Consider the following 26,019-nt stretch of genomic DNA (forward strand, 5'->3'; position numbering starts at 1 on the left):
TGTTTGAGGGAAATCTATAAGGGATCTCCAGCTTGTTAAATGTTTGAAAGAAATCTCTAAGAGATCTATAGGAGAGAAAAGAACTACTAAAAATCAGCCAAGATACAAGGGCAGGAGCTGGGACCGATGTTAAGTTCTGTGCCTGTGCAGCCTCATGACAAAGACAGACTAAAGGAAAGACAATTTGAAGGACAGACAGGGTACAAATCTCTAACTTACCTGCACTCAGGGAATGCAGCAAGTGGAAAAGTTCCTGGGGACATTAAAAACGAGGAGGAGGAGGAGGAGGAGGAGGCACCATTCATGAAGAGTGGTTTGGTACCAGGGGTTTGTTCTGCTTCTGCCAGAGGAAGGAGAAATTCAGTGATTTAACTTAAATGCTACTATTACATTGCTAATAACAGCACTTATGATACTGTATTTTACTTATTCTAATTCTTTACACATCACACTCCCTTCCAGATCCAGAGGACTGCAATATCCAAGCACAGCAGTGATTGTTTTTACATGACAAATACAAAAATTACCATGTTTACAAAATCCCAACTGAACAAATTATTGAGCTGCCTAAAGGACAGCCTTACTACAGCTGGATTTTACAACTCTTTTTCCAGAATTCACCATTCCCAGCATTCCTTCTCTGCTTGTCCTGGAGCCTTAGAACAGATCACTAACAAGAAAAATCCAGGCACATTCCAAATTCAACATTCCTTCCTCTGAACATAAAACATGTGAGTTCTCTGCTATCTTTTATAATGTTTTCTGATTTTTTAAATATTTAGTAGGATAAAATTAAATGATCAAAACTGAACTGTAGATTTGGAACAGTGGCTGGGAAAGGGATTTCTCCCTGCCCTCTTTGCACAGATCCATGTGAAGATGCTGTTCTTGTGTTCATTCTGCACATCAGAATGTTTTTCAGTGAAATGCAGAAATACTTGATATATTTTATTGGCAAAGTACCTGGAGATTTCACTGCTGTTCCATCCTTTGTTCCAGGGGTCTCCTCTGGGGTTTTGTGGCTGGATTTTTGCACAGGAACTCGGTATTTGTAGATGTCCATGACCAGGAACTCATTGAACTGGACGTGTTCATGTCGCTTCAGGGGAGTGCCTTGGTTGGACCAGCTCAGCCTTTGCAGGTGGATACACAAACACTGTGGCAGCTTCAGAAACATCCCACAGGAAAGGAAGATCAGAACACATTTTAAATGCAAACAAACAGGTGGGAAGTCCAGGGGACAAGGAAATGCATCCCTGAGCTGTTCCCTTGTCTCTGTGTGGGCTCAGTGGCAACAGTGTCCCCAAGACATGGCAATAGCTCAGACCCCTGAGACATTCCTGGGATGTGCTAATCCTCAATAATTCCTGGGATGTGCTAATCCTCAATAACTAATGGACTGCACAGGGGAAAAAGGTCAAGTAGTTATGTGTAGATGAAATCAAGAATTAATGCAAGGCGTGACCCAGCCAAACTCACATTTAAGTGTTTTGCTGAATAACAGTAGAATATTCACATTCTTTAGAGTTTGATGTTTGGCTGAACTGAGGCCTCAATGCCCACAAATATTTGCCAAATGAGTTTACTTTTAAAAGTAAAACATTACAATGGTCTAATAGCAAGAAATGGACATGAAGCAACACATGAAAGAAAGAAGTTACTGTATAACAGGATTTAGAAAGAGGTTTGGAGGGTTAGTTTGCCTTACCTTTCCTAACTTTAATTGCTTTACAAATGTTGTTCTCTGGTTTTCTATGCTCTGCCCATTTAGAATTCCTTCTGCCTGGATCTGAAATCAGAGGGAAATAAAATAAGGCCATTTGGTTACTGCTGTGTCCAATTCTACATCATAGTGCAGGTCTGCAAATTGTCTGTCTAGAACTGGGCTCAGGGCATTAACTATACCTAGGAATTTCTTCAGAATTCCTGGCCTATCCTAAAGGATCAGAATTCCAAACCAAAATCAAGCAGAAACACTTCCAGAACAAACCCCACCTCCAGCTGATGTTTCTGTTTGTGTTCAAACAATACCAGAACAAATAAATATCTCAAATACTATCTAAATAATACCTGGCAACTACAGAATAAAACATTTTTAAGTTTTGTAATAGTAGTAAAAAATAAAGCCTCAAAATATTCCCTGAGATAAGAACTCCATGTTAACTATTTGAAATCCCAAGCAGGTCAGAGTCTTTCTTCAAGTCATGAAGGAAAAGGAGTTGAAAACTGAAGGCAGAATTGTGTCAGCAGGGTTAAAACTGAGCTCAAAGGTTGTAGAAATTCCAACGACCTACTTTAGTGCAGTTGTCACACACAACATCCTTCACAGACTCGGAGGAGATGAAGTGATGGAGGCAGTGATCCAGTGTCATGGGACGGCCCTGAGTACCAAGAAAACCCAAAGTTACTTGCAGGAATTTCAGACACTGACTTTTGGGAAAGGATTTTTAATAATTTTTTCCAGAGAAACTACAGAATTGCACAGTTATTTCTTGAAAAAAATGCCTAAATGGCTGTGGGTGTAGCAGATGGATAATGTAATTGTGAGGATTCTTCCTCAGCCTGGATTAAACATGGAAAACATGGAAGCCTGTGGGTAAGAACAGCTGCGACTCCCTGTGTGACTCCTTCAGTGGGGTTTTAAATCACAGATTCCTGTCCTATTTTTGTCTAGTTCCAGCATTTCAGGGGTCACTTTGTGCTCTCTGAGCCTCTGCACAGGAGAAATACAGCTTTTAATTGCATTTAGGCTTCCTTCCTGTCCCACCCCACTGCCAGGGGTGAAGGGCATCATCTTCAATGATGGTATAAACCAAAACCCAAATAGCACAAGATGTGTCCAAATCCCAATCCTGGCTGTCCAGGAGTGCACTCTGCAGGCAGGAATCAGAACTTCCATGACTGCAAGTAGTTGCTCCCTGTCTGGGAAGACAAACCACTACCAGAAATGAAATAACAAAGTGTTAAAATGCAAAAATATCCTGCACATTTTGCCCCCCAAAATCTGCAGTGTTTTGGCACTCAAAGTTTATCAGAGCCAAAAAGAAATGGAAACAATTCCCAGTTGAAATCACTGGATGGAAAAGCCCGTGTGGGGTAAGGTGTGAACTGGGACAGCAGCTGCAGGGCACCTTCCCACAGTGGGGAGCAGCCCTTGGGATATGATCAAATCCAAGGAAGGACAAATCCTTCACCAGGAGAAACAGAAAACCCTCCTTGTGTCCCTGTGTTTGTTGTACTCATTGGTGATTTGCACCAACACATCAGGGAGAAGGTCCTGCAGTAGCACCACAGGATTATAAAAGGGCAGAAAAAGAAACTCTGAGGCTGAAGCACCTGACAAAGGCACTAGAGAACGGAAAGCCACAGTTCCAAGGGGATCCACAGTTCCAAGGCTGGATCCTGGAGCAGGGGGATACGTACCCACACAGCTGCTGGAATGCTCAGGGACAGGCTGTCGAAGGTGTCGAACCTCACAGGGCTCTGCAAGAGAACATTCCAGATATCCAGGGAGCCAGAACTCAGGTCAGGCCAGAAAAAAACCCAACCAAACTCTCACAGGACGAACATCTGCCCTGTGCTGTCCACAATTTCCTGGTGGAATGGGATCCAAAGCCCCATTTCCCAAGCACAGCACCAGGAACACCAGGCCTAAGGCACTACTGGGCCTCTTCCTGCTCCTTTAAATTTGTTTGCAAGGTTTAGAGAAGGAAAAGGAGAAATGAACTCCTACAGTTTGAACTATAAATGAGATTTGTTTTCTGTATTTCTTTTCTTTATCCAGGTTATCTCCACCTCCTCATTCCAGATTACTGGACTGAAAATTAATTCCCCTTTGCAATCTTAATAGTTGTTGAATGAACAGCGAGTCCTAAACCACTACCCATGGGAGTGGATTGTCAGGTAATATTATTAATTATATAAGATGACAGCTATTATTCTGTTTGATGAGATAGCTTTTATCCCCACAAAGTGGATCACACTTCATTTCCTTCAGTATATTTAGTGATAAATAGTGATAAATTCTCATTCCTCACCAACACCACAATAAACAGCTGAAAAATTAAGTCCCTTTTCATACACATATAAAAAAATATATATTATAAAACCATATTATATATAAAATATTACATATTTTCACACACACGCATTTTATACATGTGTATGTATATATATATTTATATATATATTTATTCCTTCAATTATTTTAGACAGATAGATAGACAACTGAATGAATAAAGAAATAAATATATATAAAAGCAGCTGGTTTTGTACCTGGTGCTCACAGTGTTTGCAAACCATGTTGCTGGTCAGCCTCCCATGGAAAGGATGCTGAGATTTCCAGTGGTTTGACACAGGGGGAAGAGATCCTGCAACACAAGGTTGCAATTACCCTTTTATTTTCCATACATTCACGTTCATCACTTTAATTCCACATTTTTGCCCCACAGTAACAAAATTAACTGCTCCAAAGCATGTTCTGGCCCACTGCTAATAATTAATGGGGGTTTATTTATATTTCTGAGGTGTATTTCAGCCCAATACAGACAAAGAACAATTAATATTATTCCCTTAATAAACAAAGCAACTCCCCTATGAATATTCATATTCCAGAATGGATAAAATCCTACCTCTTGTTCTGCAGCTTATTTGCTTTTGGGTTGTTTCTGGTTGCTACAGAGGAAGATAAAAAGATTTCATTAACCTTAGAAACAATTAAATATGTTCCTATTTCATCCCTAATTGGCTTTTCTGGCATTAGAACAACTGTGGGAGTTTTAGTGGCTCTTTTTATTTGAAGAACAAAAAAACCTGGCACAAAGCAAATGTATAATTTACACTGTTAATAAAATGAATAATTAATCTACAGAATTCTCTGCCTCAGAGCACTAAAATATGAGATTTTATATACCTTTGTATATATTTTAGGCAAAAAGAGATAGAAACTTTCCATCAAGTTTATCACTGAACTGGAGGATAAGATAAATTTTACCCCCATAAATGTCCATTTTACAGTTTTCAAGCCTTTTTCATTATAAGAGTAACTGCTGAGATGGACTCCTGCTCTGTGCTAGTATTTAAATCCCTACATTTAGTGGATTTAGGGATGCAAAACCCTCAGGAAAGTAGGATAAGTGTAAATTCAAAGACATTTTCTTTAAATTCTTTAAATTGCCTGACATATGGATTAATTTCTACCAAAGAGCAGCTTTGTGAACATAATAAAAATATCCTGAGCTTCTAAACAGACACTTGGAACAGTTGGGAATCCAGGCAGATTCCAGGAACTCCTGCTGATGAAATGAAAGGAGTCACCTCCAGGGAGTGCACATCAAACAGGTGGGTCACACGGGGCTGCCGGTCCCGTTCATCCTCCAGGGAAGAGGTCAGGACATGGAACAGCTCATGGGCATCCTGGGAATACAGTGAGAACCAAAACACTTCAGAACACACCCCAGGAGGGCTGAAAAACCCCGGGAAATCAGGGAAAAATCACAGCTCAGAGCCCACCTTACGTATTTATTAATATAATAGAAATATATAAATACATAATAAATATTACTAAATAATGTTGTATAATATAAATATATACAATACCATTTAATAATAGTATATAAATAAATATATAAATATATAAAATATATTAATTACACCCATTGTGCACCTGTTGTGCCAAAAACCTCTATAACAGCACAGAGTATTAAAGATATTCTGGGCCATATAAACTCACAAGAAACTAAAACACTTGGAGGAAAAAATAAAAGAATTTAAGCCCAAATACTTGTTTTCCTTGAATTCAATAAAAGCTTAATTGGAATCTATCCGTGGAAATACAGAATGTACTTTATGAGTGAGATATTGATGGAGTTCATTGACCAACTGCACCCAGGGCTGGAAACACTGACAAGGAATAGAAATCCTGGAAAGGTTAGAAATCTTGGATGGTACAAGTAAGAAAATGGGGAATTGTGAGTGGAGCCCATCCCTGGAAGCAAAGCACAGATCCATCAGCCATAGGGAAGGTAGGGCTGGATCTCTGCTGGTTTAATCTGGTTTAATATTCCTGGCTCTGCTGTTCCAAGTCTGAAGGTAATCCTGAGGTCTGGAAGCAGGCAGGCTTTCCATGAGGAATATCCCAGCAAACTGAAAACCCCATCCCTCAATCCCATGGTTGCTTCCCATTCCTTTTTAAAGCAGGAGTCAGCTCTGACACTGAGGGCAGTTGGTCCCAGAGCTCCAGGTCCATTATCCCTGGTCAGGGGTAAGACCAGGAATGTTCCCTGATTCACCTGCTCTTCAAAGGAGGAGATCTGCCACCTATTCATCCTGAGCACTTCCAGCAGGCAGCTGGCATCCAGGACATCATCCTCTGTCACCTCCTGGCAGGACAGAGCTGGGAACAGGGCATGGACAAATGTCAGGGGAGCCAGAAATGGGGGGAAAATCGCTATTTCACAGGTCACAACCCCCAAGTTAAAGCCCCCTCATCCCCACAGCAGCTCAATGCACATCTTAACTGGCACCATTTTAGTAGAAACATCCCAAGACAGAACTTCCAAGGGATTTCCTTTAAACCAAACCCCTGTGAGAGAAGCCAGGGAGAGCCAATGGGTCATTTTGAAGATGTGTCTGAGATGAATTTAGCACAGGGACGAGTCTGAAATGAGTCACCTCGAGCTCAGAGGCTTTAATATTCTTATGCAAAATCATCCAAAGTATCTCATTTAATAGTCCAGATTTTTTGGAAAATTTAAATCTTGGAAAAAATGCTTAAATTCTTTACTAAGGATTTCTTTTTTTATAGAATTCTGCCCCTCTGTGAAAGGTGGTTGAGCTTGGCCAAGGGGTTCAAAATTACAGAGGGAAATTAAACAGGGAATAAAACTACAGGAACTTCTTTCTTTGGGAAAAAAAGGCTAAAAATTATAATGTTTATGGTAAATATTTTATTCTTAGTTTACCACAAGAGGAAAACATTCCAATACCTCTGAGGAGCTGCAGTAAAGTGACTGAAAGGTGTTGGTGCTCCTGGGACTTGCTCTGCTCTGTCCTATACTGGGCTGTGAACTCCTCCAGCCACCTGATGAAGGAGGGGCAGGAGGACAAGCCCTGGAGCAGGGAGTTCATGAAACACGTGTTTCCCAGGTTCAGGAGGCCTGGGACAAGCCCTGCAAAGAGAAGTGTGAGAGGTTACACCATGAAGTCTGGGAAAAACATACCATCTGTCAGTAGAAATGTTGTGTTAGGTGCTATAACTGCGTGAAAATTAAATTATTTCAGTCTTATTTGTTATCTCATAGAATCCCAGACTGGTTTGGGTTGGAAGGGACTTAAAGATAACCCTGTCCCACCCCCTGCCACAGGCAGGGACACCTTCCACGAGACCAGGTTGCTCCAACCTGGCCTTGGACACTTCCAGGGATGGGGCAGCCCCACCACCCTCACAGGGAAGGATGTCTTCCCAATATCCCATCTAACCCTGCCCTCTGGCAGTGGAAAATAGAAACAGGTGCCGTGCCAAGGTGTAGAAGACAGAAGCACACGGGCTGAGCGACTCAGCAGCCCCATTCCCAGTCCCCCCATTCCCAGTGCCCCCCCCCCATTCCCTGTCCCCCCATTTCCATTCCCGGTACCTCTCCGGCGCCGTCTCCTGCCGCCCATGGGCCCCCACAGCACGTACAGCCCCGCCGCCAGCGCCGCCGCCGCGCCCCCCACAACACCCCAGTGCCGCATCACCCTGTGCCTGGAAACGGGAATGCGGACATGGGAACGGGCACGGCCACGGGCACAGACACGGGCCGGCCGGGAGGGGAACGGGGAAAGGGGAGAGGGAGAAAGCGACAAGGGAGAAAAGGGAAGGGGGAAAGGGAGAAGGGAAGAAGGTAATGGGAAAGGAAATGGGAGAAAGGGAAGGGGGGAAAAGGAAGGAGAGAAAGGAAAGGAGAAAGGGAGGGGGAGAAGGGAAGGGGAGAGGAAGGGCAGAAGGGAATAGGGGAAATGGAAGAGAAAAGGGAAGGGGAGAAGCGAAAGGAAAAAGGGAAGGGGTCGGCCGAGAGCTCGCCCCGGCCACCCCAAGCCCCCCCAGCCCCCTCCTCGGTGTCCCGACACCCTCCTGTCACCCCTGGCCCCCTCCCCCGTCCCTCCTGTCCCCTCCCCTCACACCTGGCCCCCTCCCCCGCCCGCAGCAGCCGCCGCACCGGCCCGTCCGCGCCGAGCCCCAGCATGGCCGCGCCGGAACGCAGACGCGCGGGCGGGGGGACCGGGGGGGACCGGCGGACGGGGCGGACCGGGCGGGCGGCGACGGCGCCGGAAGCGGCGCGGGGGGGAGCGGTTATTGCGGGGGACCGGCCATGGGGGCGGGAGGGCCGCGGGCGGCAGCGGGGGGACCCCGGGACGGGGTGGGGGGACAGCGGGGAGAGAGGCCCGGACCGGGGCCGACGGGCCGGTACCAGGCGTGACGGGCCCATACAGGGCCTGGCGGGCCCATACAGGGCCTGGCGGGCCCGTACCGGTGTGACGGGTCCGCACCGGGGGTGACGGGCCGGTACCGGCAGTGACAGGCCCGTACCGGTGTCCCGGGTCTGTACTGGAGTGACAGCCCCGTATCGGTGTGACGGTCCCGTACCGGTGTCCCGGGCCGGTACCGATGTCCTGGGCCACGGCCCTGCCCCGCCCGGCCCGCAGCCCCCGAGCAGGGTGCTCAGAGCCCCGGGGCAGCGGCGGGACCGCCCTGTGCCAAAGCTCGGGCGGCGCCGGGGGAGGTTCAGTTGGATATCGGGAAAAAAAACCCTGGAAAGGGCCGTCCGGGGTCACCCCAGCCCGGGGGGTGTGACAGCCCCGGAGGTGGGACTTGGGGACAGGGGCGCGGGGGCCTGGGCCGGGCTGGGGGGGGGGGGGTTGGACCCCACGGGGGTTTCGACCCGCAGGGGTTCCATGGCCCGAGCCAATATTCCAACCGCCCCCGGTCCTGCGGGACCTCGAGATCGCCTTTAAATGGAGCCTTTGGGGCTGTTCAGGGACACGGAACAGCGGCTGGGCCGGGCCCAGCTGAGCTGAGACCAGCTGAGCCAAGCCGAGTCGAGCCGTGCTAAGCTCAGCCCAGCCCAGCTCAGCAATGGTAAATCCAGGTCAGCCCAGTCCAGCCGAGCCAAACTGATCCCAGCCGAGCCCAACCGAGCCAAGCTGAGGCCGGCCCAGCCCAGCCGAGCCGTGCTGACCTGAGCCCAGCACAGTCCAGCCGAGCCAAACCAAGCTGAGTTGAGCTGAGCCATCCAAACGGAGCAGAGCCATGCTGAGCTCAGCCAAGCCGAACCTGCCCAAGCCAAACCATGCCGAGCTGAGCTCAGCCGTGCCACTCCGAGCCGGGCCGTGCTGAGCTGAGCCGAAATAACCCCACTGAGCCAAGCCCTGCCCACCTAAACCGAGCCGAGCCGTGCTGTGCCGAGCTGAGCCCAACGCAGGCGAGCCGAGCCGAGCCCAGCTGTGCCTGGCTGATACGAGCCTACCCGAAATGAGCCCAGTCGAGTCCGGCTGAGCCGAGCCGAGCCAAACCGAGCCCAGCTGTGCTCGGCTGAGCCGAAATGAGCCCAGCTGAGCCCGGCTGAGCCGAGTCCAGCGAGCGAGCGAGCGGCTGCGCGGCCCGGCCGTTCCCGTCGGAGCTGTCCAGCCCCATCCCGCCTCTCCCGGCGCTCCTGCCGTTCCCGCATCCCGCTCCCGCTGCTCATCCCGATCCCGCTCATCCCGATCCCGACCCCGCCATGCGGGAGCGATGAGCGCAGCCGCCCCGCCCGGCCATGGAGGAGGATTTGTTCCAGCTCCGGCAGCTCCCGTGAGTAGCCGGGGGGGGTCCTGCCCCTCCGCCCGCGGGGACAGCGGGAATCCCGCCGGGATTACGGGAATTCTGCCGGGAAGGGGCTTAGGCCGCGGGAAACAGGCCATTTTCCCGCTGTGCTGCCCGGGCTCAGCATCCCCAGGGATGCAGGAACCGTTCGTTACATAAATTCCCTCGATTTGGGGGGGTTTCTCCTTTGCATGGGGGTAAAAATCAGGAGAGGTGGGATAAAACCGTGCGAGTGCCAAGGGCTTTTGGGAGAGGGAAGGTAGGAATCGCCTTTGCAGGGGGTTTATCTGTAAATAACGCTGAGGAGGCTCTTCCTCCCCATCCTCCTCCTCCTGCCGGGAGCGACTGCGGAGCAGAACCTGCCCTGCAAAGGGGCTTTTGGGGAGGACCAGCGACATTCCCAGGGGTTCTGGAGAGGCAAACGCTGCTGCACAAGGAAAAGGCTGATATTTGCCAGGAACTCTTTGCCTTTGGGATGTGGTCGCTGGATCTGGGGAAAAAAAAAAAAAAAAAAAAAAAAAAAAAAGTGATAAAACCGTTGTGCCTTTAACCCCGGGGTTTCCTTCCCTTTCCCTCAATGCCAAGTGTTTCCTTTAAAACCAACCCCATTTCTCCCCGTGCTCCGTTCTCAGGTGCTTTGCAACATATTCCTATTTATAAACCCTTGGCTCTGCAAGGCAGGGAATGAATGTTTAAAGTTTGTGTTAAATATTCATGAGCTCGTGTCAATGACAGAGCAAACTGTCCCATAACACTCCTGATAAGTTGGGAAATGGCCACTAACTCCAGTTATTTCCAGATCCTTAGTTAGGATGCCTTCAGCTTGTCAGGAAAAGGGATCAGACATTATTTTATTGGACTGGTTTTCCCATTTTTTAAACCAGAACCCAGGAATATGCTCCAAAATGCCTCCCAGTGCAGGTGTAATCAGGTGTTTTGTGCTGGGAGATCTTGCCAATAAATGCAGCAGCTCCCTGAGATGTCCCAGCAGTGGAGGATTTTGCAAGTCTGGAACAGAAAATATCCCTGGGGTTTTTTCCCTTCATCTGTGTCCATTTGTTTCATATATTCCTGAGTGATAAATGTATATTTTGATTTGCTGCACTGAGGAATGAGACAGGTTGTTCTCTGCTCAGATTTGTGATTCTCAGAGCAGTCTCTGCCTTTGTGAGGATCCATCACCTCCAAAATTACAGTTGGGAAGATGCAGAAACTCTAACTGGATCAGGGACACCCTCAGCGAGGTGACACTGAGCCCTGTGATGGGGTCACCTCCTGGAGGGAAGGGATGGATCCAGAGGGACCTGCACAGGCTGTGGCTGCTCCATCCCTGGAATGTTCAAGGCCAGGTTGGATGGAGCTCTGGTCTAGTGGGAGGTGTCCCTGCCCATGGCAGGGGGATGACTAGATGATCTTTAGGGCCCCAGACTAACCAAGCCCAGCTCCTGGAATAGCCCATGGAAGTGTTAATCCCTGTTCCTGGTTTCAGGGTGGTGAAATTTCGCCGCACCGGGGAGAGCTCCAGGTCGGATGAGGATGGAATTTCAGGAGAGCACGAGGTGCAGATTGAGGGGGTCAGGACAGAGTTAGAACCTGTGGAGCTGGAGGATGGAGCTGCAGTGCCAAAGGAATTTGCCAACCCCACGGATGGTGAGTAGGTCCCTGGTTTTCCTGACAGGGGAAAGGTGTGGCCTCTTTATCTAACCAAGGTGGATACACTGGGTTTGGAGAAGTGAAAGACCCCCAGAGAAAAGCAGGAAATAATGACATAGGCAAAATATGTTACGCCTGGAAATCTTGGTTTAATCACCCCATTCTCTGTGGACGCTCCATGTGTTTGGCTTTGTACCCCCAGTAACAGACCCTTTTAGGAGTTGTAGATCCAGTCACCACTATTTCTTAGTTGCCTTAGAACTGATCCTGCTCCCAAAACATTGCCAGGTTTGCTGGAGCAGGTACACCTGGCTCTCCTTCAAGGCTGAGATGAATCTGCAATGTTCCCATCTTCTCCTTTCCTAGAGGACAAGAGGGACAGGAGGAATGGGCATCCCAGCCTCTGTTCCCTGCCTGGAGGCAGCACTGGTTTGGGAGAGATGAGAAATATTGGCTTTGTCTTACACAAGGCAGGTGACAATTTGGTAGGATGTTATTAATCTTATTTATGAACATCTCTGCTCTGTTTTATCCACTGGATTTTGTTTGATTTCCTCTTGGTTTGTGGGTTTGGGCTCTGCTGAGCGAGGATGGGCAGCTCTGAGCCAGACAAAGCTTTTCTGTGGGGAATATCCTTTTTAAACTGCTGGAAGTGTTACAACTGTGAGACTTGAACAGCTCAAATATCAAAATGTGCTTTTCTTGTTCAGTTCATTTTTTTGCACTTGAGCAAAGGAATTTGAGATATCTCAGCATCTTCAGCTGAAACAAAGTAATGAGGTCATGGCACTGTGTGGGAAACAACCCTCAGCATTCTGAACAGAAATAGGCTTTAAGATATGTGTGTCTTGGACAAATTCTTGATTTAAATAATTCCAGGTTGACCCTCCCTGCAATAAGACATTCCCTGCAGCTCCCAGCATTGCTGGGGGCTGTTGCACAGCTTTTATTTCTCCCCAGAACAAGCTGCAGTTCAGTGGCTGGAGGAGTCATTCCCAGGAGTGAGAGGCTGAACATGTGCTGGATTTGCTGGTGCCACATTGATTTACCTCTATGGGATTGAAATATTCCAGGAATAATTCAAATTATTTTGATTTTAGCACCATTCTTGAAGAACATGGGGATTTTCCTGAGTAGGAACTGTATTAAAACTAAGCAGCTGAGTTATATGTTTGAGATTTCAACAGGTTACCTGGTTAATTAGGAGCTGTACTCACAGCAAATGCTCTCTCAAGGGATGGCTCTTGAGAAATCCACTCCTGCACTGGAATTGTTTTCTTTCCAGATACTTTCATGGTGGAAGATGCGGTGGAAGCCATTGGATTTGGGAAGTTCCAGTGGAAGCTCTCTGTCATCACCGGATTAGCCTGGGCAAGTAGTTGGGATCAGCACCAATTGCATGGTCACCAGAGAACCTCAGGGATTTCATATCATGGACACAGAGAGTTTCCAAACAGATAAATGTACAGCAAAGAAGGAATTTTTACTTGAAATTCTAAAATAAGGAATTCCAAGGAGTCAAACTTGTTATTTGGGGGTAATGAACAACCGATGGAATTCTTTGTCTCTCAAATTCTTGTAAATCAGGGTTTGAAAAATCAGTTTGATTCTCCACTTCAAATGCTGTTTCAGACCCATGTAAAAGGTTGGAATGTGCCACGCTTTAGATCCTAAATCAGCTGTGGAATTTGGCCTACAGATGATCTACCAACATATTTGGTACAAATCCAGGTATAAGGGAGAGAGGGAATAAGTTATAAGGTAATAAAGAATTCTGACTGAATCTGTGTGTGAAGGAGCTGAAAGCTCGTCCCTGGAATCTGCACTGTGGACGTGACTGAGCCTGGGTGACTCCTTGGAATCACCTCCCAATAACTTCAGATTTGGCTCTTTGAATCCTCTGTGCCAGAGTTACTGATCACAACAATCAGAAATTAGTTACTCAACACAACATCCAGGAATGAGTTTAAAAGGGAACCTGTTGCTGTGTTTGCTCCACCACGGAGTGGGAATGGCACAGAAATTCCAACAAGGTGTATTTATTGACTCCTATGTCCTTCTAACTGTCAGGCAGTGGTTTATTTTGCTCTTTTTTCCCCCTGCAGATGGCAGATGCCATGGAAATGATGATTTTAAGCATCCTGGCTCCCCAGCTCCACTGTGAGTGGCGATTGCCCAGCTGGCAGGTGGCTCTGCTCACCTCGGTAGGAAAACAACTCACAGCTCCTGTGTTCCCTGAGGCTTTTCCTCTCAGTGTTATCCTGACATTATGCTTTGTATCCCCAAGTTAAATCTCTGCATGGCCTTTGCAGATTGCCTTTGGCTTGGAAGATTAGAGAGATTTTTTTTTTAAAAGCCATGAAACTTGAGAACTGAGGAAGTTTCAGGCTCAAAGTTTCGTGTAATTTCCAGGAAAATGTATGAGTTGACTGAGACTCATCCTAAAATTCAAACCGTTAGATTAATTGAAAATAAAGATTGGTAACTTCTGATTGTCTTGCTTGAAAATCTTTCTCCCTCCTCACATTTAAGCTCCCTTGGACACAGACGCAGTGGGAGCTGTGAGAGAGCAAACAAGTGTACCAGAGTGCCCAGTCCAGTGCCAGACTGGTTTGTCACTGGATGGAATTTTAATGGCAAAGCTGACTGGAGAGGTGCCTTGTTGCTTCCTCTCTCCAAGCCAGAGAGAACTGGATGATCTCTAAGGTCCCTTCCAACTCAAACCATTCCATGACCTCCTGGACTTGTCACTCTGTTGTTAGTGCTGAAATTTTCTGTTTTCCCTGGAAGTTTTGTTTTCTTTGCTGTCACACAGAGATTTTCACTTGTCTTGTGTTTAAGGGGAAAATTTTTTCTTGATGTTTCACAGGTGGTGTTTGTGGGAATGATGTCCAGCTCCACCCTCTGGGGAAACATTTCAGACCAGTATGGGAGAAAAACAGTAAGTCTGCAGCTCCTACTGGAATTTATCCCAATATTTCTGCAGTGGGGATGTTTCAGTGCATGATGGCCCTGGCACAGGTTGCCCAGAGAAGCTGTGGCTGCCCCGTCCCTGGAAGTGTTCAAGGCCAGGTGGGACAGGGCTTGGAGCAACCTGGGCTAGTGGAAGGTGTCCCTGCCCATGGCAGGGGGTGGAATGAGATGATCTTTAAGGTCCTTTCCAGCCCAACCCATTCTGGGATTCTATGGTCACAAATGTCAGAGTCCACAGGCACAAAGCAGAACTAAGCACATCCAGAACTGACCTCCCATGAAATAAAGGGAATATTTAGCTCTGTTGTGTACTTAGTTAATTTGTGTTACAGCAGAAACTCTTTTTTAACTCCTGTTTAATGCAGGGCCTGAAGATCAGTGTGTTGTGGACACTCTACTATGGGATCCTCAGTGGGTTTGCTCCCGTGTACAGCTGGATCCTGGTGCTGAGGGGCCTGGTGGGATTTGGGATTGGAGGAGTGCCTCAGTCGTAAGTAAATATTCACAAGTCCAAATTCCTCTTTTCTATTCATTTTTTATAAAATGTTTATGTCCAATTGAAGTGTTGTTTCTGTTCAGCTGATCCAAACCTTGGTCTTGTTGCAAGACAGGTCATGACCTAAACACCAGCATTCAGAGGCAGAGCTGAGCCCTGACTGCTGAGTCTAAAACCACAGATTATTGTTCAGCCAGAGCCTAAACTTCCGTGTCTCAACCTGAGCTGGAATTCCAAACCCACTCAGCCCCAACCTGGAGCACTGAAGGTGCTGTGATGGCTCAGAGATAAAAGGCAGCATCAGGATATTTCTCTATTGCTGTGTCGTTCCATTCATGGAAGAGAGGGATCCATACATCTCCCACCTGGAACAACTAACTCTGCTCTAGGCTTTTAATTATGAATGTAAAGAGAAGAGTTCAGCCATTCTCTCTCTGTCTTTTGTCCTTATCAATAATTGATATTTTGCCTTGTGGAGGTGCTATTTGGGAGTAGTCAGTCTGTCTTTGATTGATGGCTCATTGACTTCTTCACAAAGTAGGAGGAGTAGCTCCTTTCTAATATCCTTAAGCAGGCTGTGTAACTCCAGAGGTGAGTGGCTGAATCTCAATGGAATATCTTTGTAATTGCATCTTCACTAATGGCTATGAGAGAGAGATTGTTCTGAAAGGTGCCTTTAAAACAAAAACCTCCAGCACTAATCCATTAACTGACTGTGGCACATATCCCTCTGTCCACGTGTAGACACAGAGCTGCACCTGAAGCTCTGGCCTCCTCTGGGAATTGTCTGTGAGATGCTGTCTAATGCTGAATATGAAAGTTCATTCACAGAGCCAACATCCAGAGCTGCAAGGGTGTGGAGTGTTCAGGAATGTGGAATATTCTCTTAGGAAAACAGTTCTGTACAGCATTATAGAATAGAAGGGTTTGGGTTGGAAGGAATCTTAAAGCTCATCCAGTCCCAACCCCTGCCATGGGCAGGGACACCTTCCACTAGAACAGGTTGCTCCAAGCCCCATCCAACCTGGCCTTGGACACTTCCAGGGACGGGGCAGCCACAGCTTCTCTGGGCAACCTGTGCCAGGGCCTCACCACCCTCACAGAGAGGAATTTCTTCCCTATATCTCACCTAAAAAGTCTGAACCCATTCCCCTTGTCCTGTCACTGCAGTTCCCGATGAACAGTCCCTCTCCAGTTCTCCTGGAGACACTGGAAGGTGCTCTGAGGTCTCCACACAACCCTCTCTTCTCCAGGTTGAACAGCCCAAGCTCTCCCAGCCTGTCTCCACAGGGAAGGTGCTCCAGTCCTCTAATCAGCCTCGTGGGCTCCCCTGGGCTTGCTCCAACAATTCCATGTCCTTACGTTGGGGTCACTTATCAGCTCCTACGTTTCAAGATGTGATTTTCCTTCTCCTCTAAATCCCTGCTTTGATATAATGTTGTGTAACTTTGTACTTCAGTGACTTTGTACTTTGCTTCCTGGGCAGCTCCTCATAAATCAATCCACTATTCCTTAAGTTAGTAGGAATTTTGATACAAACCTCAAAGGAAGCCTGAGGAGTTTAGAGGCAGAAACAGGCTGAGTCAATGGAATGCAAACAGAGCAGGAGCAAAGCAGCAAAGACAAGCCTGAGCAGACAGTTTGAAGAAGATGAGGGAGCCTTGACTGGCTGCTGGCCCTGCCTTCATCCCCAGGAAACACTCCCAGAGAAGCTGAGCCATCTCCCTTTGGCACAGTCATGGAACAAAGCCTCTGCAGAGCTCAGTGATTTCTTTTGGAATCCCACAATAAAAGAATGCAAATTATTTTATACTAGTAACATGATCAGACCTTGAAAGTCTTCCCCTCTTGTAGAATTGAACCCTGGCAGAGGAGACTGATGTGAAATTCTCTGAGCCAGTTTTAAAGCCCTGAAGAAAAACTTTCCCCAGCAAGAGTTTGTGTTGGATTCTGATGGACCACACTGGAAATAAAAGATACAAGGCCTGGCCCAGAGCAGGGCTGTGAAAACATCATTTAGACAACAACTATGGGGTCACAAAATCACATGAGAAGAGCAAATTGTGTCCTCTGTTGCAATGGTGAAGGGTTGGTTCTGGTGTAGAAAGGGGAGTCTGCCCCAGTGTCAGCCTGGCTGGCTCTGGGGGACAGGAAGGGGTTTGAGTTACTCCTCTGGGTTTAGCAATTTAATTAAAAGCCAAAGGGAATGTTTGAACTTCTGTCTTTGTGCTGATGTGGCATTTTTCTCACTGTGCTAACATGACATTTTCTCTCTGTTCTCTCTTTGCAGGGTAACTTTATATGCTGAGTTCCTTCCAATGAAAGCCAGAGCAAAGTGCATTTTATTAATAGAGGTGAGCAGTGTGTGCTGATCCTTGGAGGGACAAATCCTGCTGTTTGTTACATCCCTTCCATCCTCCTGCCTGGAAATCCCCCCCAGAGCTGCAGTCAGGCCTTGCCTGTCCACATCAGTGTGGAGCTGAGTTATCTGGTACCAGCTCACATCCAAAAGACAGAAAGTTTCCACATCACACTCCTCTCTTTGTGTTGAATTTGCCTTTTTGCAAATTAACTTCCATCCAGGGGTGCAGACTGACTGCTCTGAGCACAGGGGGGCACTGGGTGTCTGTAATTCCACGGTGAAATTCATCTACAGCTCAGTAATGGATTTGGAGGAATGACTGGTCCATAAATCCAGGGCTAAATTCAGCTCCACGTCTTCATCCAAATGTGTCAAAGTCACAGGGAGCAGAATTTCACCTTATGAATATTTTAAGGCAAAATTCACAGCCCTTTGATGGATGGTTGGAAAGTCAGGGCCAGAACTGTTACTTGGCTGCATCACATCTTCCAGGAATGGGGCAGCCACAGCTTCTCTGGGCAACCTATGCCAGGGCCTCACCACTCTCACAGGGAGGAATTTCTTCCCAATAACCCCTTTAAATCTCCCTTCCTTCAGCCTAAGGTCATTCCCCTTGTCCTCTCAATCCAGGCCCTTGTGAAAAGTCCATCTCCTGCCTTCCTGTAAGCCCCCTCTAGGCACTGGAAGGCTGGGAAATGAACATTTTCACCCCTATAACCTTTAAACAAATCCCTCCAAAAGTGTCTGGGCTCTATTTCCACACACGTACAGACCTGAAATGTCTCTGGCGTTTCTCCCTCCAGCCATCCCTGGAGAGCACATCCTGGAATGCTGCAAAGAAGGAGACCTTAGGAGCACTCATATCCTCACCTGTGGCTGTTTCTTTTCCCTTCCCCAGGTGTTCTGGGCCCTTGGGACTGTGTTTGAGGTGCTCCTGGCAGTGCTGGTGATGCCCACGCTGGGCTGGCGCTGGCTCCTCATCCTCTCTGCCCTCCCGCTCCTGCTCTTCGCTGGCCTGTGCTTTGTAGGTATTTCCTCCAAGGATTAATACGTGTTCCCTCCATTCCCACTTCTCCTCCCCATTCTGTGACCCAGCTGAAGGAAATCACGGCAGCTTTGAGCTCTCTGTTGGTGTCTTCTGTGAAATATCTGCAGTAATGCAAAAATGCTGTTTCCACAGGGTGCTGCTAAAACCATTCCAGGGAGAGCTGTGTTTGTGTGTCTCTAATTGCTGGAGGACAATGGTGGGCTGGAATTTTGGGAAATCAGGCCTGGAACCCTCTCCAATTTAATGACTTTGTTTCAACCCAGCTCAGGGGAATCAACATTTTATCAAAAGTGCTTGATACTTCCCAGATGCTCTTTAGATTTTAGAATCACTTTCCACTTAAAAATTCACTCAAATCAGGGGTAAAATCTGCAGAGTCCAGATCAGATTCCAAATTAAGATGTATGTGATTTAACCCTGAGCTTCAGTGATATGTTTTATTATTTATTAGGTGATATATTTGCCAATCACTCAATCTCCTTATAGATAAATGTCCTTGTCAGGTGGATTAGCAGTTTTTATTGTTCCTTAGTTTTTCAAGAATTCCTCCAGTTATACAGGTGCTCCCAACCTTGTTTGAAATTAAAAGGAGCTTAAAAATATGAATTTTGGAATTTTTTTTGCCCTGAATGCTTTGCCATTCCTACAGGGAAGATGTAGTGGAAAGAACTGGCACAAATGTCCAACACTTCTCAAGGATAAACCCAAGAGAACTGAAGGGAAAGACTTCTGGAGTTCTGAGTTTATGGGAAAAATGGGGGGTTGTCATTTTTAAAGCCTGATGAGATGATTCTCTGAATTCTTAAAGATTAGTTCTGTAATCCTTCCTTGTGCTGGAGTCACTGGGATTTCTCCCAAGGAAAATCCCAGCATGTTTCTTGCTGTTTGTGACATCCCTGTTCGTGTGACCTGCTTTGCTCCCTCAGTGGCTGCCGGAGAGTGCCAGGTATGATGTGTTGTCTGGGAACCAGGAGAAAGCACTTGCCACTTTGAAGAGGATAGCAACAGAAAATGGAGCTCTAATGCCTCTGGGAAAACTGGTCATTTCCAGACAGGTAAGTCCAGGCACTTCAATAATGTGGGATACGGTGGAACTGTGCCAAGGTGATGTGTAGTTTATTAGCAAATAATCGATGTTCTGTTTGATTTTAATGCCTCAACCAGTAAGAAAAAATACAGGATGATCATATGCTTCCTCTTTCACAGTGAGGAAGAGTTAATTTCTCAGTTTGAAAGTGAAAAGCACCTTTAAAGTGGGCATTAGTGTTATTTAACCTCACTCCAAGGCCTTGTTATTAAAGAAAATCAAGCCCCGAGGCTGAAGAGCTCAGATGGGAATTCCCGGATCTGAATTCATGAGACAAGATGGACTTTGACACTTTAGCTGTCTTTGGCAGGGGTGGGACTGGGTGATCTTCAAGGTCCCTTCCAACCCAACCCTTTCTGGGAGTTTGGGATTCTTGCCACTCTGCATCCTCCAGCCCAGGACCCCTGAGTTCCCTGATCATCTGATTTCTGCTTGTTTTCAACAGGAAGACCGAGGAAAAATGAAGGACCTTTTCACCCCCCATTTCAGATGGACCACGTTGTTACTCTGGTTTATATGGTAAGAGGGAACACAAAGTTTCAGTGCCAGCACAACTCTAAGTGCTTTTTATTGAAGGTATTTTACAGTGTTACTCAAATACAGCAACTTCCTCCTCAAAAAAACCCCAACAAAACCCAAAACCCCAATGTATATTGATTTGTAATTCATTAAACCACCCAATCACCCTCATTCCCAATTAAATTGCTCTTTAATTGCTAAATGCTGGTAGGAAATAGCTTTGAGGTAGCACTTAGTGCATGTCCTCCCACAGTGGGTTCAGTTTTGATTCATGTTGTTTAATCTCAGTTTGACCAGCTGAGAATTCCTCTCTCATTTGCTTCCTTGCAGGTTCTCCAATGCCTTTTCATATTATGGGTTAGTTTTATTAACTACAGAGTTCTTCCAAGCAGGAGATGTTTGCAGCAGTGAGTACTAATCCATATTTTCTTCTTAAATATACCCTGTTAAAATTGGTGGAATATCTTTTATTAGATCACCTTCTGCTGTTGGTTTGGGAAGGAATGTGGCTGAGTTTTAAGTTTATTTTAAACATTTTTATAGACTGTTCCTCATCTCCTGCACAGGGTAGAGAGATCCTGCAGTGGTTTTGAACTCAAAGTGTAAAACAGCAAGACAACCTTCAAGGGAGACCTGTTATCTGTTCTTCTTGAGGAAAAAAAGTGGTGGAATAAATATAAGTTTGCAGATTTGACAGAGCTAATTAGTTCAGAGAGAGAGAAACTGCTGCTGTGGAGCTCCTGGGTTCTCCAGATGGGAAAACCTGCTGAGAAAAAAAGATAATGGGAGGAAATCATCGTCCTTTTTGTTGCAGATTTTTGGAGGGAGGAAAAAAAAAGGTGCTTTGACAGTGTTAAGAAGAGGTTTGAAAAGTCTGATTCCCCAGGGGAGGGATGATTGTGTTCAGAACACTTGTAATTAGGGAAAACTGCCTGGAAGTTGGAAAATTACAGAAAGAGGAGGGGGAGTGTTGGGAGCAGACCCAGATCCCACAGTTGCACAGCAGTGATCAGGGATTTGAGGGGTCTAACTCTGGTTTCCTCCCCAAAGGAGGATGCAGCCCGGGAAAACACTGGGCTTTACAAGGACATGGGACTATTCAGTGTTCTCAGAGCACAGGAAGTGTTGGTATCCCAGTTTATGTGGGGAGAAACTGAATTTCTGAGGTTAATTCTGTCCTGAGCCCTGGAGTGAAAAATAACTAACGCTGTGCAGGTGATAAGGAGGTGGAAGTTTTCATTGTGAGAGTGGTGTGAAACCTGCCACAGAAAACATTATAAAACTGCTCAGTGTCAGCTCTGCCTTCCAGGTAAAATCACCTGGAATTGCTCTGGAACGGCCCCTCTGACTGTGGATTCCATCCAAGCAACACATTAGGCATTCAGAGGAGGAAAAACAATTAAATCCAAGGGGTGGAATCACTTGCATTTCTATCCATAGATGAATTTCCAGAAGTATTTTTAAAGCGTTGTGGGTACAGTGAACCAATGCCAGTCCTTTCATTGCAGCCCTTCCTAAACTACAGCAGTCAGAGTGATAAACACACACCAGGAGTGTAAACAGAGAAGAGATCACTTATAATACATGAAATATTTGATTTTTTTTCCTTTTTCCTCCCCCAGTATCCAGCAGAAGGCAGGAAGTTAAAGCAAAGTGCAGCCTGACCTGTGAGTATCTGACAGAGGAGGATTACACAGACCTGCTCTGGACAACCCTGTCAGAATTCCCTGGTAAGTGGCAATAGGAAGCACCAGTTCTTCCCTGCTCAGGGTGATGGGAGGGGGCTCTGGGACCAGAAATGGGACTGGTCTGACTGTCCTAATGCCATCTAATAACAGAATGGAAAGAAAATATCAACTTCTAAAGAGCCCTTAGATGCAGCAATGGGAAGATGAGCAGAGAATAGTGGTCAGAAGTTACTCCAGCGAGCCATAGTCAGGCATTTCTGGCTTTCACCTGAGGAACCACTGGATTAATCAGTGTTTAAGGGATGGCAGAGTGGATTGTTCACTCCTACAGCAGCAAAGTATTTGAAAGAGAGACCAAAATCTCAAATCTAAACAATGCAGACTGTTAAAAACTGCTCCATCCTCCCCCTTTGCTCAGTTCCCAACACTCCCCTGCTCTCTTCCACAGGGGTGTTGGTGACACTCTGGATCATCGACCGGATCGGCCGCAAGAAAACCATGGCCCTGTCCTTCCTTGTCTTCTCATTTTGCAGCCTCCTGCTGTTCCTCTGTGTTGGAAGGTGGGTACAACACAGGGAACAACTGGAATATCAATTTGATCCATGTTCTCTCTTGATTGAGGCAGGAGAACTGGAAGTGGTGGTTTGAAAAGCCATGGGATGGTCGTGCTCAACTGGAGAAAGGATTAAGGCTGGGTTTGGGTTTTCTCACCAGAGTTTGTAAGGAAATTAGAAGAAGCAGGAGAGAAGAAATCCTTTACTATAATCTTGTGGACAGAGCAATCCAAAGGGGAAAATAAGAGTTTAAGTCTGGGTAGGATGTAACCATTGGACACTTTTAAATCACATCTGAATTTAAACTCTTTCAGGCTCTGTCCAAAACCTCACAGAAACCTTGTAATAAGGAATCTTATAAAATTGCACATATCCAGGTGGTAATTGGGTTCATGTCTTTTAAACAGGAAAGGTGGACTCTCATTTCCTTCTCATGGACATCATTTTTATTTCAGTAGGCCCCAGCTCTCAGTTGGAAATTTAGAAAATTCGTGGGATTGTGGGAATGCAGATTGTTTGGCATCATTGTTATATTAAAAGGTCCAGAAAAAAATGCAAAGGGTTCATTAAAAAGCCAAAAGAAATGGTTCTAATAAATTTAGCATCTTTATTGCACTTGTCTCCAAGTGAACCCCCAGCAGATTGTACCAAACAGTCTCAAACTCTGCTCTCCTCTTTCTTCTCCCAGGAATGTTCTGACTGTGCTGCTCTTCATTGCAAGAGCCTTTATTTCAGGAGGATTTCAGGCTGCTTATGTTTACACTCCTGAGGTAAGGGGGTTGTTTTTGTGATGAGAATATTTACGGGGAGTGAGAACATGGGGGGGAAAGTAATTTTGATGACCTGCTCACAACGGACTCCAGCCAAGATTTGAGTTGTAGATCTCATTGTCATTGTCTAACAGAACCTGCTGTGGCAGCACTTAGTCATTTCCATTGATTTAGGAGTGAAAGCAAGAGAACTTCCTACTGGCATTAATGGGCTGATGTTTTCTCCCCAGGTTTATCCCACAGCCACACGTGCTTTGGGCCTGGGAACATGCAGTGGAATGGCAAGAGTGGGAGCCCTCATAACCCCCTTCATTGCACAGGTAAAATCCCTTTTTGTCTGAGGTTGGAGGAAGGTTGGACTCAATGGTCTGGGAGGTCTTTTCCAACTTTAACAATTCCATAATTCTGTGAAGGTCACGGAGAACCTGCTTTTCTTTCCACCAGACCAGATTGATCCAAGCCCTGTCCAACCTGGCCATGAACACTCCCAGGGATGGGGCAGCCACAGTTACTCTGGGCAACCTGTGCCAGGGCCCCACCACCCTCACAGGGAAGAATTTCTTCCTAATATCCCATCTCACCCTGCCCTCTGAGAGTTTAAATCATTATCCCTTGTCCTGCCAATATCTGCCCATACAAAATGCCCCCCTCCTTCCTTTTTATAAGCTGTTAATCTTTTTTCCAGTGCTGTAATTAAAATTTCTACTACTACATCAGTATCCATATTTGTTTCCCTGCTGAGGTCCTGTGTTCCTTTCCTGCCTGTTTCCTGCAGGTGATGTTGGAATCCTCAGTGTACCTGACCCTGGTGGTTTACAGCGGCTGCTGCCTCCTGGCCGCCCTGGCCTCCTGCTTCCTGCCCATCGAGACGAAGGGCCGTGGCCTCCAGGAGTCCAGCCACAAGGAATGGGGCCAGGAGATGGTGGGGAGAGGATCTCACTCCCCAGGGGAATCACAGGAGTGATGGCACATGGAAAGAACGAATGACTGGAGCGAGATTTCTCACAAAACCTCCGAGCCTGAAGCATCGAAAGCTGAGCCTCGTCACTGCCAACGTCACGTGTCAAACTGCAGGAATCTGGGGGTGAACCTCAGCAAATTGTGTCTCTGCTGCTCTTTGCTCACACTCATAGAAACTTTCCATCTGTATGGAGAGGGATTTAATCCAGACATCCTCTGGAGTTTAGCAGGAAGGGTGTTTCTCTGTTGTGCTTGCATGGTCAGCTCTTCAGCTTCAAACGTCCCGTGCCAAGCAAATCACCAAGTGACTGCAGCCCAGCATCAGCTGTAACTAAATACTGAACTCTTGAGCCTAAAAACAAGAGGTTGATATTTATTGTGTCCCTGGCCCTGCACAGGATGGGTTCCATACACTACACTAGGAATTACATGCCTGCCTTGCACTTTTAGCCATCAAAAACACAACAAAATGTGGTTCTGGCAAACCAACCTTTGCAGTTCCCCTGGTTGTGGGTTCTGTTCCTGGAGATTTAACTGGGAAGGATTGCTTGGAAATGAACTCCTGAATGTTTCTCCCATCCCAGCAGGTAGTTGGAGCCCTGAGGGTGGTATTTGCTGCAGAGCTGAAACCTTATATCACAAATATAAATCATAGAATCATTAAGGTTGGAAAAGACCTCCAAGATCATCAAGTCCAGCTTTTAAATCCTCATGGTTTGTAGCAGAATTTGAGTTCTCTGACATTGCCAGAAACCTTGAGCTCTCTGTCTTGCTTGGTGTGGGGAGGTGCTCACTGCTGTGGTTCTGTCCATGGATCCAGGTGTGCCCCTGCTCCATTTACCTGAGCACCTTCCCACAGTGTAGCCAGAATCTGAGTTGGAAGAGCTGCTGTTGGGATGGAGTTGCTTCCAAGTGTCTCCCAAAAAAAGTTGGCCTCCTGACAGCTGGGCAGGACTTTTCCAGAGCTGCTGATTGTACATTGACTGGTGACAAAGGAATGTAGCTGGAATTGTGACATAAAAGGAACAAAAGTCACAGGAAGAGCCAAACTGCAATGACCCCTGGATGGGGAACATCCCTCCCTCAGGTTCGGCTCCTCGAGGTGATGATCCTACTCTTGTCAGGGAATGTCATGGAGTTCAGGTGAGGACAAACTCGGAAACCTGTCACTGGGCAAGAAATCCCATTGCAGAGCCTATGGGAATGTGTGAGGATCTGAGACGTGCCTCCTCCAGGTCCCAGTGTATTTTCAGGATTCCAGATTATGGAACACAACCAAATGTGAGGGAGATGGACTCTGTGCTCGTCCTGGGATGTGTTTTCATAGTCTGTCTGATCAGGTGTCTCACATAAACACAGGTAAGTGTGCAGCACATTTTTGCACAGTTGAATATTTTAGGTATCCTGGGAAGCAGGTCCTGTTCCTGGGAGCAGGAATAGGTCACTGAGCCCATGTTTGGGGGCAGTACAGGTGAACACTGTTGGGCTCAGCTGTCACTGGGGGTCTCCCAGCACTGTGTGATGCTCCACCACATGTCAGGCTCATTGTTCAGAAACTGGAGGGAAAACAGAAGTGGATAATCCCTTAAAAAACCTGAGGAAACTCAGGCTAAGGAAAAAGGCCAAAGAGGTTGTTGGTGTTGTGTGTGTGGGTGTGTGCCTGTCTCTGGGAACAGGCACAGTTTGCCAAGGCACCAGAGTGTAGTGTCCATCCAGTCCCCACTGGTGGCTCAGTGGAAGATTCCAGGAGTGGTTGGTGTAAACAGGCAAAGTTGGCTTTTCCCAGCTACACAGAAATGAATTCAGCTCCCGGGGATCCCTGGGATCCCTGGATCAGGTGTGGGAGACAGCACAGATCCTGCTGTCTGTTCCAGCGGGGTTGGTTCTCTCTGTCCCCACTGTCCCTGTGTCCTGTGAGCTCAGGCTCCAGTTGATCCCAGTAAACAGAAGGGCTCTCATGGCACTGGCAACACCCACAACTCCTTTGTGTTCACCCCCTTCTGCCGGGCTGGGGTTGGGTCACTCTCCCAGGTGCTCCTGTGCCCCTCTCCTTGTGGGATTGCCCTGA

At 46.8% G+C, this 26,019-nt stretch overlaps 2 protein-coding genes across 3 annotated transcripts in view; one reads left to right on the top strand and one right to left on the bottom strand.

Annotated features, from left to right (window-relative positions):
* USP30 (ubiquitin specific peptidase 30) overlaps positions 1-8,525 on the bottom strand; it is a 9,486-nt gene extending 961 nt beyond the window's left edge. Inside the window, exons 1-12 of the mRNA XM_027689380.1 lie at positions 8,511-8,525; positions 7,635-7,744; positions 6,987-7,169; positions 6,291-6,394; positions 5,317-5,415; positions 4,632-4,674; positions 4,276-4,370; positions 3,424-3,483; positions 2,295-2,381; positions 1,709-1,789; positions 964-1,165; positions 220-340 (exon numbers count right to left, since the gene is read on the bottom strand). Of these exons, the coding sequence (XP_027545181.1) occupies positions 220-340; positions 964-1,165; positions 1,709-1,789; positions 2,295-2,381; positions 3,424-3,483; positions 4,276-4,370; positions 4,632-4,674; positions 5,317-5,415; positions 6,291-6,394; positions 6,987-7,169; positions 7,635-7,734 (1,175 nt within the window). The 5' untranslated portion in view covers positions 7,735-7,744; positions 8,511-8,525. The remainder of the gene's footprint in view (positions 1-219; positions 341-963; positions 1,166-1,708; positions 1,790-2,294; positions 2,382-3,423; positions 3,484-4,275; positions 4,371-4,631; positions 4,675-5,316; positions 5,416-6,290; positions 6,395-6,986; positions 7,170-7,634; positions 7,745-8,510) is intronic.
* A 1,000-nt stretch (positions 8,526-9,525) lies between these two features.
* Positions 9,526-25,771, top strand: SVOP (SV2 related protein). Of its 2 annotated transcripts, XM_027689378.1 has the most exons (16): positions 9,526-9,829; positions 11,331-11,491; positions 12,780-12,865; positions 13,600-13,698; positions 14,364-14,435; positions 14,833-14,957; positions 17,254-17,317; positions 18,224-18,349; positions 19,300-19,428; positions 19,906-19,979; positions 20,310-20,386; positions 21,602-21,709; positions 22,116-22,227; positions 22,910-22,991; positions 23,222-23,311; positions 23,767-25,771. In XM_027689378.1, exons 1-16 carry the CDS (start codon positions 9,795-9,797, stop codon positions 23,953-23,955), a joined length of 1,629 nt encoding a protein of 542 aa, XP_027545179.1. In that variant the 5' UTR covers positions 9,526-9,794; the 3' UTR covers positions 23,956-25,771. The 2 variants fall into 2 exon arrangements, with proteins under 2 accessions (XP_027545179.1, XP_027545180.1); XM_027689379.1 differs by lacking the exons at positions 9,526-9,829; positions 11,331-11,491; positions 12,780-12,865 and adding an exon at positions 12,898-13,225.
* The last annotated feature ends 248 nt before the right edge of the window (positions 25,772-26,019 follow it).

This window comes from Neopelma chrysocephalum, unplaced genomic scaffold, assembly GCF_003984885.1.
Source record: "Neopelma chrysocephalum unplaced genomic scaffold, ASM398488v2 Primary Assembly neopelma1_77, whole genome shotgun sequence".
In the NCBI taxonomy this organism is placed as follows: domain Eukaryota; kingdom Metazoa; phylum Chordata; class Aves; order Passeriformes; family Pipridae; genus Neopelma; species Neopelma chrysocephalum.

Coding starts and splice junctions, on each gene's coding strand:
- SVOP (XM_027689378.1), top strand. CDS start 9,795: ATGGAGGAGGATTTGTTCCAGCTCCGGCAGCTCCC. Junction 18,350..19,299: donor TCTTCGCTGGCCTGTGCTTT/GTAGGTATTTCC, acceptor TTGCTCCCTCAG/TGGCTGCCGGAGAGTGCCAG. Junction 19,429..19,905: donor AACTGGTCATTTCCAGACAG/GTAAGTCCAGGC, acceptor TGTTTTCAACAG/GAAGACCGAGGAAAAATGAA.